The sequence below is a fragment of the Pteropus medius genome, unplaced genomic scaffold (genome assembly GCF_902729225.1).
Source record: "Pteropus medius unplaced genomic scaffold, Ma_sr-lr_union100, whole genome shotgun sequence".
Lineage (NCBI taxonomy): Eukaryota > Metazoa > Chordata > Mammalia > Chiroptera > Pteropodidae > Pteropus > Pteropus medius.
This window is the reverse complement of record NW_024346667.1, coordinates 27,733,214-27,751,096: the sequence shown is the minus strand read 5'-3', so window position 1 is coordinate 27,751,096 and position 17,883 is coordinate 27,733,214. Positions and strand designations below refer to the sequence as shown.

Here is a 17,883-nt window from a genome sequence, read left to right as displayed (position 1 = left end):
ATTCTGAACTGCTTACAAGATTCAATTGACTGGCAATATTAATCACACATTCACGCAGAGATTGGCTATTGCATTTGATTTTTTTCCCTTCTGCATTCTTGGCATCTAATCACTGATTAAAACTAAGGAAATAGCTTTTTCACAATGTTCCATGGACATTTATTTTCTCAGTTTGTTTAGTCTATAAAGGTCCCCCCCTCCTTTCCATTGGATCTTGCTTCTAAATTTCTATAGACATGGAATAAAACCAAGAAACAGTATTTCTTGTCAAGAGGAACAGTTTATTCCAGATAATTAAATCCAGGAATGTTAAAAGAAAACTCAGCAAGGAGTATAAATTAGATTCTATCAAGGGATGTGGGTTGTTCCCCATGAATGGATATGGACAAAACAATTTTGTGGTAAGCTTTGAAAAGTTATTGATAGTTTTGAAACTTTTCAAAAGTAGCACATTTTGTAGATGAAAGCAACAAGGTGTCGTTCTGTGTTGTAGAATGCACTTCAGACATTCACAGATGTTTCATCTTTATATTTGACAGCATTTTTGAAATTGTGTCTACGATTTCTACACATATACTCTTATGAATGTTACGGTAGATTTTTTTTTTTTTTTTTTTGCATTTGCCTGAATGGCATTTGGAGAAACATATAACAAAATGTAAATATCAACACAGAATAAATTGAGAGAAACGAAACGAATCTTCCCAATGACTATAGAACCTCTCTATTATTCATAAATAGTATATAGAATTGTACTGTGATATAGTCCAGAGTCAGACTCTGTGCTTCAGGAAGGCAGGGACACTTGATCTTGTTCACTGATTTTACCTTCTTGCTTAGAACTGGAGCACAATATAGAAAATATAAATATTTGCTAAATAAATCATTGAGCAAAAATAATAAGGTTAGATTTTCTAAATTATCTGCATGGTAAAAGTGCTACTTGCACTTGGAAATTAAATAATAAAATTAAAAATTACAAAACTGAAACATACTAAAAATGATTAAGATAATGGACTGCAGAAGCTGGTAGTCCCTGGCTGTGGGACTTTGTCACATAATCTTTTCTTATCTGTTAATTGAGGGAAAGAATGATATTTATATTACATGGTTACTACAGTGTTTAATAAATTGGTATACAGAAAACACTGTATTAGAGGTTATGGTGGTTATTATTAACTTTGTAGTTATTATGCAATTATGCAATAATTGCTTTTTCTAGAAGCCATATTACAACCTTAAAACATTTAGACTAGTTTCGATGCTGGAAGTAGGGAAAAAATGTAACAAATTAGCGAATCTGGTTATGATGAGTTTGCCTAGCTGTCTCTGCCTAGCCACCTTGCCTGTCACTATACCACCCACCCCATCACCATTCCTTCCCAACATACCTGATCCTCCTACACACACACACACACACACACACACACACACACACACAGTTATGATCAAGTGATTCAGGCACACGTAGATACACACTTATATTATAATTCCATATACTGAACTACTTGTAGTTTTCAGACTTCTTTGTGCTTTCTTATGTCAACATGTCTTTTTATTTGCTAGTGCTTCTGCATGAAACATTTGCGCTTGCAAATTTTTAATCTTGCAGCTCTTATGCTATGTACTCTGACTCTGATCATATCAGGCTAATGCAGATTTAATGCTTTGTTTGTAGCTACATTATGTTGCTACCGTGATTATCTCTTTATAGACTATAAAATACGTGAGAACAGAGATATGTCTAAGTATTTTCATTTTCTAGTGGCCAGAACCTACCAGGGTACCTGGCACATAAAATGTATTAAATGAACATTTGTTAAAGTTCCCCTGTCTTTCCTCCCTCTTTCCCTTTTTCTTCCCTTTGTTTCTTCCTCCTTTATTCCTCTCTTCTTTCCATTAATGGACTCATCTACAATAATTAAGTGCAATAAAAAGGAAACCAAGTATATAAACTATGTTATAATGGTTACTATTATGTTTTCTCTAATATTCAAAATTTACTTAACTTTTGGCATTATTAAAGTATAAATGAGAATGTAGCACCAGTGAAACCAGATGTTACATGTTAAATACTAGCATTGATCATATTTTTAAAAAAATTATGGGTTTTTTTTTTATATATATATTTAGAAGAAGGTAGAAGGAAGTAGAATTTGTATGTTTTATCATCTAGGTGCATGAAACTACTTTCTTTTTTTTTCAACTTAAAACATATGTAATATAGATGTTGTCTTCCTTTATATCAGATTATTCTAAAGGGAATCTTGTTCCCTTAAAAATGTTCTGGTAATTTGAGCTACAAGATTCAATTAGATAAGAACATCTTGTTCATTTCTTATGAGTTTCAATTCTCTACTCTTTATTTGAGGTATAGCCTTTTGTCTCTTTTTAATAAGGATGAGATAATGGTAGTGCAAAATAGTAGACAATGCAAGATTATTAGCAAATCTGAAGAACTGTGGAAAGTCAATATGTGTGTGTGTCTACACACAAAAGCATGTACCTATATGCTTGTTAAGAATGATTATCCTCTCAAAACTGATCTTTCTAAATAATAAAATAAATACTGAAGGAGTATCGTGCTTTATTATTTAATATATGCATATTATTTAGTGTCTTGCATAATACAAAGTGAGTGAATTTCAAGTAAACAACGTTTTCTTTTGATTTTTATTGATACGTTTTAACATAATTTTTAAAATATCAATTCAATTCTATGCATGCTTTTACACATGCCAGATTTTCACTTCAGTCTCGTGTGTGTGAACTTGATATACCCATGATAAATTTATCATTAGTCTCATTCTAAAAGGATGTAAAAATAGCAAGCAAGTTATTAAATGGACTATAGAAATTTTAAAACATTTCTAATTTTAGGTTGCTGGTATCTGAAGTCATACTTTTCTGACTTCAGAATTGTATATTTTGGTGATTATACTGCCTAATGCACACACACACACACACGCACGCACGCACAACCAGTCTCACAGTGGCACATAAGCCAAATTAATTAATTAATGGATACTTAAGAAAATAAGCGGTTTGTACTGTTTTAAATTTTTGTTTATTCATTAGATTGCTTATTGTACAAAAGTTTATCAAGCAGATTACAGTTTTTACTTTGGCTTCTATTGTGTGTACTTTAAGGGTTAAAATTTTTTATCGTGTGTAGTTTATTATAATTAAAGCTGTAAAATGCACAATTCTATATAAGATTATTCATGTTGTAAAAATTTACTGATTCATTTTCATGTAAATTTTAAAATGTGTAAACACATTGACTTCCCATGGCTACATTTGTTGAAGCTGCTTACTTTTTGATGATTATAGATAAAGAAGAGAGAATGAACTGGTTTGTATCTTAAATCACATGCAGATTAGAAGCAAAATATCATTATTGATTTTTATCTCACTTATATATTGTAAGGTGAATGTTATTATTTTTTTTTTAATTTTTTTAGGGGTAAAAGGAAAGTTTATTAGAAAAGGGGTAACACTCCACAGAACAGTGGTCTCCTCTCAGAGGCGGAGAGTGAGAGGAACCGTGAATGTTATTTTAATGAAATTTTTTTCAACTGTGAGTTAGCTGAGATATTCTCAGCCTCATCTCTAACTACATCTCTATATCATAACAATCAGTGTAGCTCAAAGGAGAGTCCACAGATTGGTGCTGGTCCGCATCTGTGTAAGATAGGTACAGAGACTGATAGTAAACATTGAAAAATGTTTCATGGCAATTTGACAGAAAAAAATTTATTAAAGTTTATATTTTATATTTTTAATTTTTTTAAAAATTTTTAAATAATTTATTTTATTGTTTTAATTTTTTAAATTTTTAAAAAATTTTTAAATAATTTATTTTTTAAATTTTTAAATAATTTATTTTATTGTATTTTATGAAAGGTTTGTTCTGCAATGGTTGGGAAGAATAAAGCTGGTTCTTCACCATAAATAGGTTTGAAGCACTGCTGCATAGCATAGGCATACACTGTGCAGTGAAGTTTACCGAATCTTGACATTAAAAAAATGAGTGAAATTTGAAATTCCTTTTCTTGAAAGTTTTGACAATAGAAAAATGAAGTATTCTGGTGTCAAATGACAAAAAGAGTTTCCAGCATGCCCTGTGGTAGCCGACCTAGAAGATGGCTCCTGATGGTCACCACTTCCGGTGTTCATGCTTTTGTACTTGAATTTGGGCAGGACCTAGTGACTCACTTCTAATAAACTAAAAAAAATAAAAAATAAAAAAATAGTTGTGGGATATTGTTTTAAATTAACTTTATAAAGACTGTATTCTCTGTTGGAGGCCTTACACTAAGGGGAGCCATGGTGTGACCTGCTCTGGGTAGAGGCCCATATGGCAGGAAACTGGAACTGAACCAGCAAGGAACTGAAACTGTGAGCCCAAAAGTTAGCGAGGAATGAAATCTTGCCAAAAATACATGTGAAAGATTGGAAGATGGTTCTTCCTTGATCGAGACTTCAGAAGAGGGTGCATGCAGCTTGGTTGGTACCTTGATTGCGGCCTGTGGGAGTCTGTGGCACTCAGCTTAACCATGGCAGATTCTTGACCTTTGGAAATTGTAGGATAAATACGTGTTGTTCTAAGCTACTAAAGTTTGGCATAATTGAGTATGGAGCTGTGGGCAACTAATATGCCCTTCCTAAAAAAGAGTGGGGGTGCCTCATTTACTACTGATGTGCAGAGAATCTGATGGATTCTTGAGGACAGTTTTTTAGCCACTATCCTCCATATATATAATCCTTTACTACTGATTATAATCCTCAATTTTGGTTTTCTGGTATATGAGGCTATTTTTTAAAATTACTATGTTGATGTTTTTGCACATCTTGTTATTTCAGTATTTTAAGAAATCTGGAATATAAAAAGTATTAGGACAAACTATAAGAATATATACATTACACTGAATTTTTGAATTTAATGAAGGATCATTCTTTTAGAAAGTCTTCTAATGCTGAAGATTAAGGAGAAATGCTGGTCACAAAGGAAAGCTTCGAGGGCAAGAGTAAATCATACTTTAGTTTAAAGATTTTTACAAACCAATGAACTATGAATGTAACACAGTTACTATAGATAATAGTGACTGTGCTATTAGAATCTCAATTTATACATAATGAAATAAAATGATTATATAATGAAAACATCAAAACTCTTCCTCAAAATGAAAACTCAATGTGAGCAAACCAGCTTTCATTTTGTATCTAAAAATAGATATGTTCAAAAAGATATTATTCACAAGTATTAATCATGATAAGGGACCCAGTTGGAAGTAATTGAAATTTGCTTATAAAAATTCTTCCCTACTATTTTATCAGTATAGAGTCTGAAAAGGCTTATTTTTGCTGCTGGAGGAAAGAAAAAGCACTGAAATACATTTTTGATTTAATAATGAAAAAACTAACACCTTATTTTTTAAGGAAGCACATTCTAAAAATGATAAATTTTATTTTGATGTCATTTATGATGATTAAAGTTTATTTTATACAGTATTTAGTTCATATTTTGAGTATTACTATATTTTCATTGACTGTACCATGCTAATAATTTATATCAGACTGGTAATAAGTTTTTAACATTTATATAACACAATTTTTTTCAAAAGATCACATTTGATATGATAAATATTTTTATTTTTAAACTATATAATATTTAGTTTCATAGAGTTTTTAAAAATTATGAATTATGAACACTAAGAAAATGTTATAAATACTAAAAGAATGTGAAATAAATATGGGAATATTCATTTTGTCCTTTTGCTCCAATAACTAAACAATAACTATAAAGTTTCAATTGCTAATCTGAAAAGTGTTCTAGGATTAGAAGCACTTTTATAATATCTAGAGGCACTTTACCTTATTTGACTTTCTTTTTTAAAATGAGTATCATGATGTCATACAGAAAACACATTTGCAACCTGTGCCTAGGAAATTTTTTTTGTATAGTGTATCATAAAGATTTTTAGAATCATATTATTCCTTGGTTTCAGATTACTCATCTTGAATTCCTTTGCTAAAAATATAATAGATTCATTTGTAGATTATATCCAAGCTAGTTGATATATTTATGGTCAGAAAGGGGAAATGTAATATTTGGAAAATTTATAAACCTTAAGGTTTTGGAAATAAGTCACACAAATTCAGAACATTAAATACCTAAAACACCTTTTTTTTCCCCCCTTTTAAAAAGATTTGTTTTCCTATGTGGAGATAGAGAGGTATTCCATTAAATGTTGTTTTCTTATTTTATTTATAAGCATTCTTTTATGGGTGTAGTATAGTATAGGATAAATAGTATAGAGTCTTTTTCAGCATAAGATCAGCTTTGTAGGCCTTCATGCTTTGCAAGCCTGTGGTCTTAGTCATAACTACTCCACTCTGCTGTAGTGCCAAAAAGACATAGACGATATGTATAAGGACAGGTGTGGCTATGTTCCAGCAAAACTTTACATGCAAAATCAAATGGTAGGCCTGGCCCATGGGTCATATATGCTGTCCTGTGGTATCATGTGATGTTTAAGAATGCAGACTCCAAATCACACTTCTGAGGTTCAAATTACCTCTACTTTTAATTAGCTGTGTAATTTTTAAGAGTTTACTTAATCTCTTTCTGCTTAATTTTTCTCATCTGTAAAATAGGAAAGATATTAGAAGCATTTAACTCTTACAGATGCTAAGAGTAAAAAGCTTAGAACAGTTCTTGGTGCATGGTGAGTAACTTCAAGCCATTTTTCTCAAGTATGTTAGTCTTCTTAGAGATACAGTGATGAGTCTCGATATTTAACATCTTTGTTTATTAAGGCAAAGTATTTTTTGTGTCTTTCCCTGATGTGAATGAATAAAGTTTTATATATCAATGTAAAAGTAGCCAGTACACATTCCATATAGATTCAGAAGGATTTTAACCTCAATTTGCAGATATTTTCAGAGGCAGTTGTGGGTTTATCCCAATGGCGCTGTCCTTTTTGCATCATTTATTTTATTTATGTGTTTAGTCTGTGATGAATCAGGGAGCATAAAATAGTCTTTAAAAAATAAAAGGTTCACCAAAGAGTTATAATGTGCTCTTTGGTGGTCTTAGGACATCACGTGGAAAATGAGTGGTACTTGGTTAATAAATGTGACACTTGGGGACCGGAACAGGAGTTTATCTACAATATATAATTCCTTTACACCCAGACAATGCTTATTTACTCAATCTTATGATCAAATCACATTAAGTGTTTCTACACAGGAGAGTTTCTTCTTTTGTGAAAATTACTAGCTAAATGATTATACTAGCCATTCTTTCCATGATAGGATGAGATGTGTAAATGAGTCATATAACAATTTCAACAAAATGGTTTCCACTGCTAATTTTTAGCTTATAGAACTAGCTTACAGAACTAGCAGTGCTATTGAGACAGAGCAAGCAATAAGAGTTGATTTTTTTGAGAGCGTTTGGGAGACATAATCACAAAATACAGAAATCCTAGGAAACTTATCTTCCCACTCCTCAATATAGATTCACGCAATCATCACCATACTCTTTATTTCTGTGTACATATAAAACGTTTAACAAAGTTTTTGTCAATAAGTGGAGCAATAGCTTATTATCGTTGCTTTGATCCCGGAGATTTGAATCAAAAACTGTCATTGTTGTGGGTTAAAAATTAGTGGTCATCTTGTCTTTTTATTTCCCCAAAATATAAATATTTTGTTTGTTTGACCCAATCTCTCCTTCCCCAGAGAGGACTAGGGGCCAAAAACACTCCCTAATTCTGGGTGTGTTTATGACTGTGTCCTATTTGGGTGAAATTTGAGACCAAGAACCCTTTGTCTCTTACTGGCTTGTGACTGTTTGGAAGCAGACTTAACCAAGTAGAGGCCAGTGGGTCAAGGCTGAGAAATCAGGTAAGTAGGTTTAGATGCAGAGTAATTAATGAATGAAAAGTCCAGGAAGAGAAATAAAGTTATTAGATAAAGAGGAAAATCCCAGAGAAGAATGATTAGAGTACAGACTGACATCCTTATATAGAGCCAAGATGCTGCTGACTCCTCAGGATTTGCTCTGAGAGTCCTCTGCAAGGTCAAGTAGCCATGTTCTAAGGCGAAAGCCATCATTCAGCATATGATACCCAGTTGGACTGACATAAGGATTTACCCAGTAGGTCACAGCTTAAATCCTGCAAACAAAGGGCAGTTTGGAGGTTCCGTATTTGTATATCCAAAAACATGCTGTTATGAAAGACATACTAGACAAGATATGGAGAGAGAGTGTGTGTGTGTGTGTGTGTGTGTGTGTGTGTATTTTTTCATTTTTACAAATGACTAATTTTATGACTTGAAGGCTTTCCAGCTATTGACTACATTTGGCTTCAAAGGTCAGAGGCTACAATAAGATACTAAAAGACTGCTTTCCCTGTGCCTCTTCCACAAGTTATAGTCTTCCTTCTAGCATATACCACATATTTTATTCAAAAATTCTTATCTTTATACGATGTCAGTTTAAGAAAGATATTTCTTTATCACATTATAATGATAGAGGACAATCACTAGAATACTCTCCTGGTTATAATAATAACAGGTGTCAATTTTTAAATGCTTATTATGAACTAGAAACTATACTAATACTTTAGACATATTATCTAATTTATTCTTCAAAACAGCTTGAGGACATTATTATGAATCTTAATTGCCATAAAAGAAAACTGAAGGCCAGTTGAAATATCAGAGTATGTGGTAGACAGACGGTTCTAACCTAGAGTTTTTTGTTGTTGTTCAGAAACCTTACTCTTGGCCTCGATGTCCTGGTATATCTTCCTTTTTGTTTTTCTTCTTCTTTTGTTTCTAATTCATTAATTGAAATTGTTAAGCTAGGATTTGAAAATTTATACAAAGATAAATTTATCTTTAAATCTTCAGAATTATTATTTCTGATATTTTCTCAAATTTTAATTTTTTTATCATAATTTATTCAAAATTTAAAACAATTACCATATGAATGACATCACTGATAAAACACTTGGTTTTGGAAGTATCCATTTTTGGGAAAAAGTTAAAAATGATATTTGAAATATTGTATCATGACTGACATACAGTTTATAAGTACTTAATATAATAAAATATGCCTTAGAATAAAAAATGTTATATCAAGTGGGACTGTCAATTATAAGAAAAACTAAGAGAGAACGGCTTTCTTTTTGTTGAGCGTAGTGTGGTACTGATGTCATCACTCTATGGGATAATTCATTGCAAAGACACTGTAATTATAAAGTGTCAATATATACAATTGTCAATATTGTAACTGAACGTGTGTGTGTGTGTGTGTGTGTGTGTGTGTATTTGTCTCTGGGATTAAGGTTTTTAGATTTCCATAGTCATGTATAAGGTAGCTATGCAAAATTTTAAATGTCTTATTAACCTTATTGCACATGGATTTTTTTACAAAGCTATAATTGGTTAAAATATATCTGACTTGTGAGATCTCATGATTATAATATTTAAATTTCATTTAAATTTAACACTTATTTTATTTTTGCCATATGTCTCCAAACGTATAATCTCCTGTGTCTTATTTTATAATTATGGAATACTTTTTCTTTAGCTTAAAAATACTTTGTAATAGTTGTGTGATATAAATTACAGAATGCTTATGGGAATATAGGACACAATTGTGTCCAGTAGCTGTCAATAGTACCTGTATTGATTATTATTCAAAAGAAGCATGCTTAGCTAGCAACATCTTTTCAGGTATATATTTTAGAAAGGTTTTATTGACTCTATAGCTCTTTATAGCCACTGGAGCAGGTCGAATAGCTTATTAATGGCTAACATAATGCCTGAGCATTATGTTCATCTCTAGGCATTGTAGAGTTCTTAGGTTTGAGACTCCCATTCCCACTTGGTCACATATCACTGTCTATGAAGATGCTTAAGAAATCCCTGATCTAGTTTGCCCCTCCATATTATTCCTTCAGGCAATGGGAGAATTTATCAGTACAGATGTAGTAGTGAATGAATGAAGCAACAGTTGATCTTTGAGTATAAATATGTCCTTCCAACTCACTCCATCTGGACAAAGCTTGATTATAACCAATTATTGTCACGGGAAACTAGTTTCTCTATTCTGGGCACAGCGTGTATTCCCAGTGATCTCCTTCCTAAACTTATATCTGTATTTATAAGAAATATATGCTTAGATATTTATGTATGAGTTGTTATAGCAAAATCTTATAAGCAATATGAAAGCATAAACATATGAAGAGATAACTAAATGATGATAAATCTATACAAAAGGATATTAGACAGCCATTAAATATTTTGGCAAAACATATTGATACAATTGTAAAATGTTCTTAATAAATGTTACACAGAGAGCTGAATATAAAATTGAATGTATAATCTTATAATAAAACATTTGTGAAGAAAAATCTGTTACTGTTAGCAACCCATTGCTGTTGAATATTTTGATTTATGTACTTTTTTGTGTTTTCTAATCACTACATTGGTAGTCCTCAAATAGGTGATTTTCCCCCGGAGGAGACATTGGCAATATTAGGTGACATTTCGAATTGTCACATCTTGAGGGAGGTCACTACTGGTATCTCATGGGTTGGGAGCATGGATATTGCTAAACAGCCTGTGATGAACAGGACAGCCCGACTCCCCATTTACAAAGACTTCTCTGGCCCAAATATCAGTAATGCCAAGGATGAGACACTGTGTTCTATATTAAATACACATTTTTTTTTAATTAGGAAAAATAGAGCATTAAAACCACAAGGAAAATGTTTAAATAATAGGATATACAAAGCAAATTTACTTAGGCAGATTACTTTTAAAAATATTAATAAACATTATTTAAGTATAAGAAATTGGCAAAGTCATAATATTAAATTGTTGTTGCTGCTATAATTCACTCATGTAAGCTTTGGAAGACGAGCGACAAGAATTCAGCTTTGCCTGTTGAAACACTTAGGCTTAGTTTCACTCATCTGAACCTGCATTTCTCCAATTGGGGGCATTTTTTGCAGTTGTTATTTTAAATCCCTGCTTGGCTTATTTCAGATCTAAATTAAAGTCTGAGAACAACCAATATTCACACAAAGCTTTTGGAGACAAAAGCAATTGCGCCTGAATGAACACTTATGTGAAAATACTTTTTATTTTTCATCCTGGCAAAATTCCTAAGATTTAATGAGGTGAAACCGTTTTCAGAAAAAAGTCTAGTGATGTGAGAACACAAAGAAAAATACCTAAAAATAGCTGATAGGCTAACTATTTTGCTTTTTTGTACTATATCAGATCCGCACAATGGCCAGACTCTGCGATCGCCCTTGACATAACAAAAAGAACCTGGCTCATGTTTTATATTGTATTATAGATTTTTATATAACTATGGTCCCAAACTAACCCAATGTTATCATGTTTTTCTGAAGGAAGTTAAATTAAAAGTGGTTGAGGTTAGATTTACCGTAATGCATCTTACACACACACACACACACACACACACACACACACACACACACACACACACACACACACACAATTCCTGCTAATTTGTAAAGGTGTTGAGTATTTAAAACACTATGTGTTGTGTCAAACGTGTTGCTTTCATGTTATCAGGCTTCAGTTCTATCAACATCAGTTCTACACTTATTCCCGCTTCTAGAACTGTGATACTTAAACAGATGGTGTCATTATTGCAATTGAAACTTACCTACATCTTCTTGAGTGATGCCACTGGTAGCTTGTACCACTTCAGAATAGTCTGAGGTGATAGCAGAAATACTTGCCTGGTTGCATTAACTACTATAGTCATAAATGTAGACTTTATAAAGTTTAATGCAACTAACATTTTTTAAAAGTTTACTGCAACTAACATTTGACATTTGGGGCGAGGGCAGTTTGGACATCACTTTCACAAATGTTATGAAGAGCCCTTGGCTCTTTCTCAAAAAACTAAAGGATTTTGTTAGCAACAATGAGAGTTTGTCCAATGGTGACATCACTCAAAGATACTTAAAGAGTTGAATCTGGCCCTTGTGATTGTCAAGTATGCTTTAGCACCTCCTTTATGCCAGAGAGTGTGCTGTTGTTTACATTTTTTTATAACTAATCCCCACAGCACCCTTACCAGATAGGTAGGTATTATTTTCCAACTTTATTCACAAGGTTTTAAGGTTTAGATTAATTACCTTTTCTAAAGTTTTGCAGCTGATAAGTGGTAAAGCCAGCCTTAAAATTCAAGTTTTCTTCTAGATCCATCACTTGTGTGCTCATTGTCTAGCTTTTAGTTATGCTTCAGGAGAAACTCTAGCTCCTCTCCATGCTCAGAATGAATAAATAGCCATCACCCCCAAACCATGAGATATGATCTAAACAAGAAAGATATTAAATGATTGTGTTATGATTCTCAGCTAAAGTTTAGAAATTTTGAGTGGAGCAATTTAATTTGAAAACTTCGTTTTCTAAGAATTCTGTCATGCACAAGTTGTTTTAAAAAAGAGATTTAAAGAAGACTCAACAGTCAATATTTATTTAAATATCCAGTGGTGTTATCCTCCTTTAATCTAACCCTAGATAATTCTGCAGAACCTATCGTTGTGGATAGTCATTAACATGCCCTCATGTTAATATAACCCTATCTCAACACAAATAAGAGACTGACAGAGGTGTCTTCTGTGATTTTTCTTGTTTTCCTTCTCTTTCTTTCATTTGAAATTGGTGAGGTGAGCATGCAGAAGGTGGTGATGAATAATTAGTCATAATAAAGGAAAGATTTTGTAACAATTTAAAATTTTTGAATAAATAAATTGGAGAAATGTATTTATTTTCATAATTAAAATATGTGCTACCTTTTCCTCTTTGTACATTGGAGGTTGTTAGCACAAAGATAAGGAAGAAGATTCAAAGATGCTCTCCTTGGCCTTTGTGGATTTCCTATGTTCTGTAGCTTTTCAATGGATTGACCTCGTGGGTCTAAGAGTATTGAGTTAGGAATTGTTTAATCAAGTATCTTCACCACAATGTGCTACCCTTTCCTACTATAGTGAGGATCGCTTATTAATTTAAACAGTGAAATCTATTCTGTTTACCATAAAAGATGATATGTATGAGGTTCAAGGCTTCTAGGATGTAAAAACAACCAATAAAATATAGTCAACTTGGCTTTTCTCTTTTAAAATGATTTTCAGTATACATTACCCCACTTTTGTGTTGTATGGTCACATTTACTAACTATATGATAAATATATCAATGATTCTTTTTCCAAAGATTTAAACTTTGGGCAAGATTGAGTTAGGTTTGCATCTTTTTTTTCAAGCTTCCGATTGCATTTTGAACTCCTTAGATAGTCAATTAACAAGTGGCTGATTTGTGTAAAGTATATTTGTACACATAGGCTAGTGCAGAATCACTTGGTATTTCCTCTGCTATATTAATGGTTCCATTTACTATTGTACTAGTAGAAAATGAAGTTGTATAATTGGAAACTGGTAAAATACCTTTATAGCTTATTAGCTTAGGGTAATTATCTGCATGCTATATTGCACTTTGAATGGCAATTAAAAGTATTGCATTATAATATTTAGATATAGTGGCAACCAAAAATAGTTAAATTGTTACAGTAAACATTGACTCACAGTTTATTGAAAATGAACACATTTTTTGAAAGACATTTCTATAACATGTAAACATTGTGTTTCCTTTTGATAACTGTTGTTTTTCTCTTCTTTCTTTATTTTTTATTTTTTATAATTTGCTGCTTGCCATTGCAGGAAGTAGAGGTTTGTATTCAGCTTCTGTATTTCATATTTTATTTTAGATTTATATGAATGTTTACATTTTTATTACTCATATACACTCAATTCACATTATTTTCCCCCTTAGGATGATTATTTCCGTACTTGGAGTCCAGGAAAGGCCTTTGATCAAGGTAAGAATCTAATAATTTTAAAATAAAAAATTTTATGTGTTTATTTATAATCACTGTATTTTAAACACGATATTGTTTAGTTAGATTTTAAAATACTAAATGGAGAGCTTAGATGAATGGAAAAATTTATGCAATAATTACTTTAATTTCAGCTGTAGTTAGAAATAAGTTAATTAAATATCATGATTATGTCAGGATACTCTTATTTTTAGGTACACATTTTGGATTACTGATTCGGGCTTGAGAACTATACTGTGCCCATTTTTCTTAGTTAATATGAGTCACTTCATCCAGTTTTTCAATACGCTGAAGTGCATTCACTAGGAATAGATTTATTTGTTTAAAGTTTCAAAACAAATGGCTTTGGTGTCTCTTTTTCAGTTAATATAAGCTTTCATTTTAAACAGAGTCAACTGGTAATTAGACTTAGCTGCGGTCTACGTAAGACCTAAAAGGAAAAATCTTACATATAATTAGGGTTCCTCCCACCTCTTTACACCGTTTGTAGTTCTGGTTTGCTTACTTGAGAACAAAAAGCAGGAAATATGCTTAAAAAAGGAAGTTCTCTCATATATGAAATGAGAATGAAAACATCAAACTCAATGCGATCATAATTATATAAATAATTAAATAGATTTGTGTACTAATTTGTACAGTATCAGGACCAGAAACTCTTTTCAAGTTTGAAAGAAAATAAATTTCTACGTTAAGTAGGCTGTAGTAACCTTACAAAAGAGATTTACTCCATGAAGTAGTATCACTTAAAAATAGAAGTCATTATTAAGAATGGGCCATAATGTGTTATTAAGGGAAAGTTAGGGTATTTGGCTGCGTCTCCAAACTTCTGACTTCATATTAGTACTGAACACCCCCATAGCCAACCTGGGTGGATCTAGACAGGGGCTGTCATCAACATCAATCTTGAAATCAACATCAATTTGAAACACTCATTCACATCCAGTCCCACCTTTAATATTGGTTTGTTTCTTCTGTACGTCATGTGATTTCACTATTATTTTCCAGTGTGTTTGTGGAATCTGCATTTTAAAATTCTAAAAATATATGTAATTTTAACTTGGCTGCTAATAATTCAATCCGAATACACACTAAAAGACAAGCAATGAAAAAATAATGACATAGAGACTGAGATATATTTGCAAGCTTTCATGGGAAATGAAATTTTAGGATAGAATCATAAACCTTGAAAAATCAGAGTTATGTGTGAAATAGATGTTAACAGTTAAATTTGCCATAACTGGTATATCCAATTACAATAAAGATGCTTTGTTTTTTATTTTTGTGTGTGTGATGATGTGTCGACCTCTAAAAAAAAAAGAAAATGAAATTAAAAAAGATTGCTGTAGGGAGGCTTCCAAACCCTGATATACTATAAGATTGATTTACTATAATTTTCAAAGAGGTTTTTAACTTACCAACTTGTCAAAAAAAAACATCATATTTATCAGGCAGAGAGAAAGCTCATGACATGATAATAGCTAATATTTATAAAGTGTTCTATATTCAGTTGCTATTCTAAGTATTTAAATATTAGTTTGTTTAATCTTCAAAACAGCCCTACCATGTAGATGCAGAAGGCGAGGCATTGAAGGAGGTTAAGGTCATATTCCTGCAAAGTTACAGAGTCAGGATTCAAGTCCAGACAGTCTGAACCCTGAACCCCTTTTCCTAACTACTGTGTGGTACTGTTACTCATATAATAGCTCTAAAATGAAATAACGGCATACTAACAGAATTTTAAAGTTCATGCTTTCAAAATAAATATGTACCTGAAGGAACATTTGAAATAGAGCTGATTTGTTTCTCTATTTTAGAACAATATTTTGCAGACTATAAGACCCTGGCTTTTGATTGATGGAACATGTATAGGTGGTAAACATACATAGGAAAGTTTTATATAGTAAAAAGGTTAGATTCAGATACGTGTATTTGTTTTCTGTTTATTTTTGGTTTTAAGTGAAATTAACCAGCCCATTTGTAGTCCATACCAGGAGAGAGAAAGATTATCCTTTTCCCATCTAGCTCTTAATAAGGTAGTATCATTTGGGTAGAGGAGACGAGATATGTTCATTTCTAATATGTTTCTTGTTCTTTCTGGTGATAGAATCCTCTATGTACTATTTTCAAAATCTGAGCTGTTGAACCCAAAATAATTTAGAAGACTTTTTGTGGATGTTTATAATTTTTAATATAGTGTTTGTTTTTCATTGGTTTGTGAACAGCCATAGCATATTAATCAATATAAGTTGATTTTTCACACTTTCTTTTTTGGGTGGTTTGCATATTTCCTGAAATGAGTGACAAAAAATTGACTTGGCATTACATTTTTTATGCTGATATTTATGCCATTATTATCATATTCATTATAACATTTTACTTCTATTTCTATATACTGCCTCACAAAATATACAGAAATTAAAGTAGCATAATGAGAATGTTAATTAATATTTCATAATACAAGTGGCAACATTTCTCAGCCCCAAACTTCTCTGTACATATATGCATAATATGAACACACACTCATACATCCATACATAAACATTTACATATTTACACACCCACAAACACATACACAAGTTTGCAGGTGCACCTGCAAAATTGCTTCTAGGTAAAAATCTACTAATAGTTCATACATATCTTCCTTCTGATTTAACTGTAACAGATTTTCCAGCTCATGTAAGATTCTCTTCTTTAATTAGAACATTTCTACTTTGTTTACCTCAAAAAAGTAAGAGTTTGGGGAAAATATAATAATTTAAAATAAATTTAAGTAAAACTATTTTGATGATGATAAATTTGCTGTAAAATAAAAGAAAGCATACCGATGCCAAAAATAAATTGCTTTAGATATCTCTAGGTGAAATTTTCTGTGCCATTCCTTCTCTTCATTAGTGTGGCTAATCATGAATTGTCATGACAGAAATTGACTGAAAAATAGTTTTAATGAGGACATGGATCTTCTTGAATACAGCACAAAAATTCTGTTTACTATGGCAAATGAAAGAAGAGATGTACGGAGGATGCTAAAGTGTTAGCATAATAAATGCTTTAAATAATTTAAGGAATGCTTTGAATAGAAATACTGTAGCTTTAAAAGTAAAGCTTACTACCTTAACCCTGCCTTACTTTGCATCACAGATTGATCTGGGTGTGTAACTGAGAAATCACCGGCAATTTTAGCAGTGTTTCCTGACACTGTTTAGAGAATCTACTTATATTGAAGTGCTATGTCTACAAGGGTCACCTTTTATGCAAAAGGTGCCCTGAAATGAAAGAGTTGGGAAGCTGTATGCGCTTTCTGTATTTACCTAATATTACTCTTCAAGACAACTTGGAGTTTCTTAACTTGGTATCTACTGTTGCAGTGAATTATAAGAGGTAGACTAATAATAAAGAAGCGGAATTTATGTAGATCCAGAGATTTCAGGACAAATCGGTTTCATGTTTTTTGGTGTGTTTCACTTGCTTGTGCAGATTTCTGAGGATATGGAATTAGGGACAAGAATTGTAGCTGTGACTTAGATGAGTGCCTTCTGTCATTTCACAGCAGTTTCTTATGCTCTTCTCCTAAATCTGGACCTTTCTGGGAAGGGTAGCCTGACTCCTAGTGGCTCATTAGGTTGCATTTAATTCAAGAAAGATTCCTAAAGAAGTGATGTGTTTCGGAACCGTTGCTAAATTCAAGCTGCCCAAAATCTAGTCAGGAGAGAAAGACACGTGACCGGCTAACCTTGTTTCTAGATGAGCCATTCTTGCAAGGATTGGAAGCGGGGTGAAGAAAAGAATAAACTTTTTGAAAGGGAAGTCATAAGCGCAACTATTTATGTATCGTTTCTTCTGTCTTTTCAAGATCAAGTTTTAGAGCTTTATCTGATTCTCCTAATTTTTCTTATCCATTTGTAAAATTTGTGGCATATACCAACAG

The 17,883-nt window shown here is 32.1% G+C and overlaps 1 protein-coding gene across 3 annotated transcripts in view; it reads left to right on the top strand.

Moving 5' to 3' along the window:
* Positions 1-17,883, top strand: part of SPOCK3 (SPARC (osteonectin), cwcv and kazal like domains proteoglycan 3) — a 319,126-nt gene that overhangs the window by 104,186 nt on the left and 197,057 nt on the right. For 2 of the 3 annotated variants that reach the window (XM_039876322.1, XM_039876323.1), the window contains exon 3: positions 13,895-13,940. In XM_039876322.1, the coding sequence (XP_039732256.1) occupies positions 13,895-13,940 (46 nt within the window). Of the gene's footprint in view, positions 1-13,782; positions 13,792-13,894; positions 13,941-17,883 lie in introns of all 3 variants that reach the window. The other variant, XM_039876320.1, reaches the window with a different exon arrangement.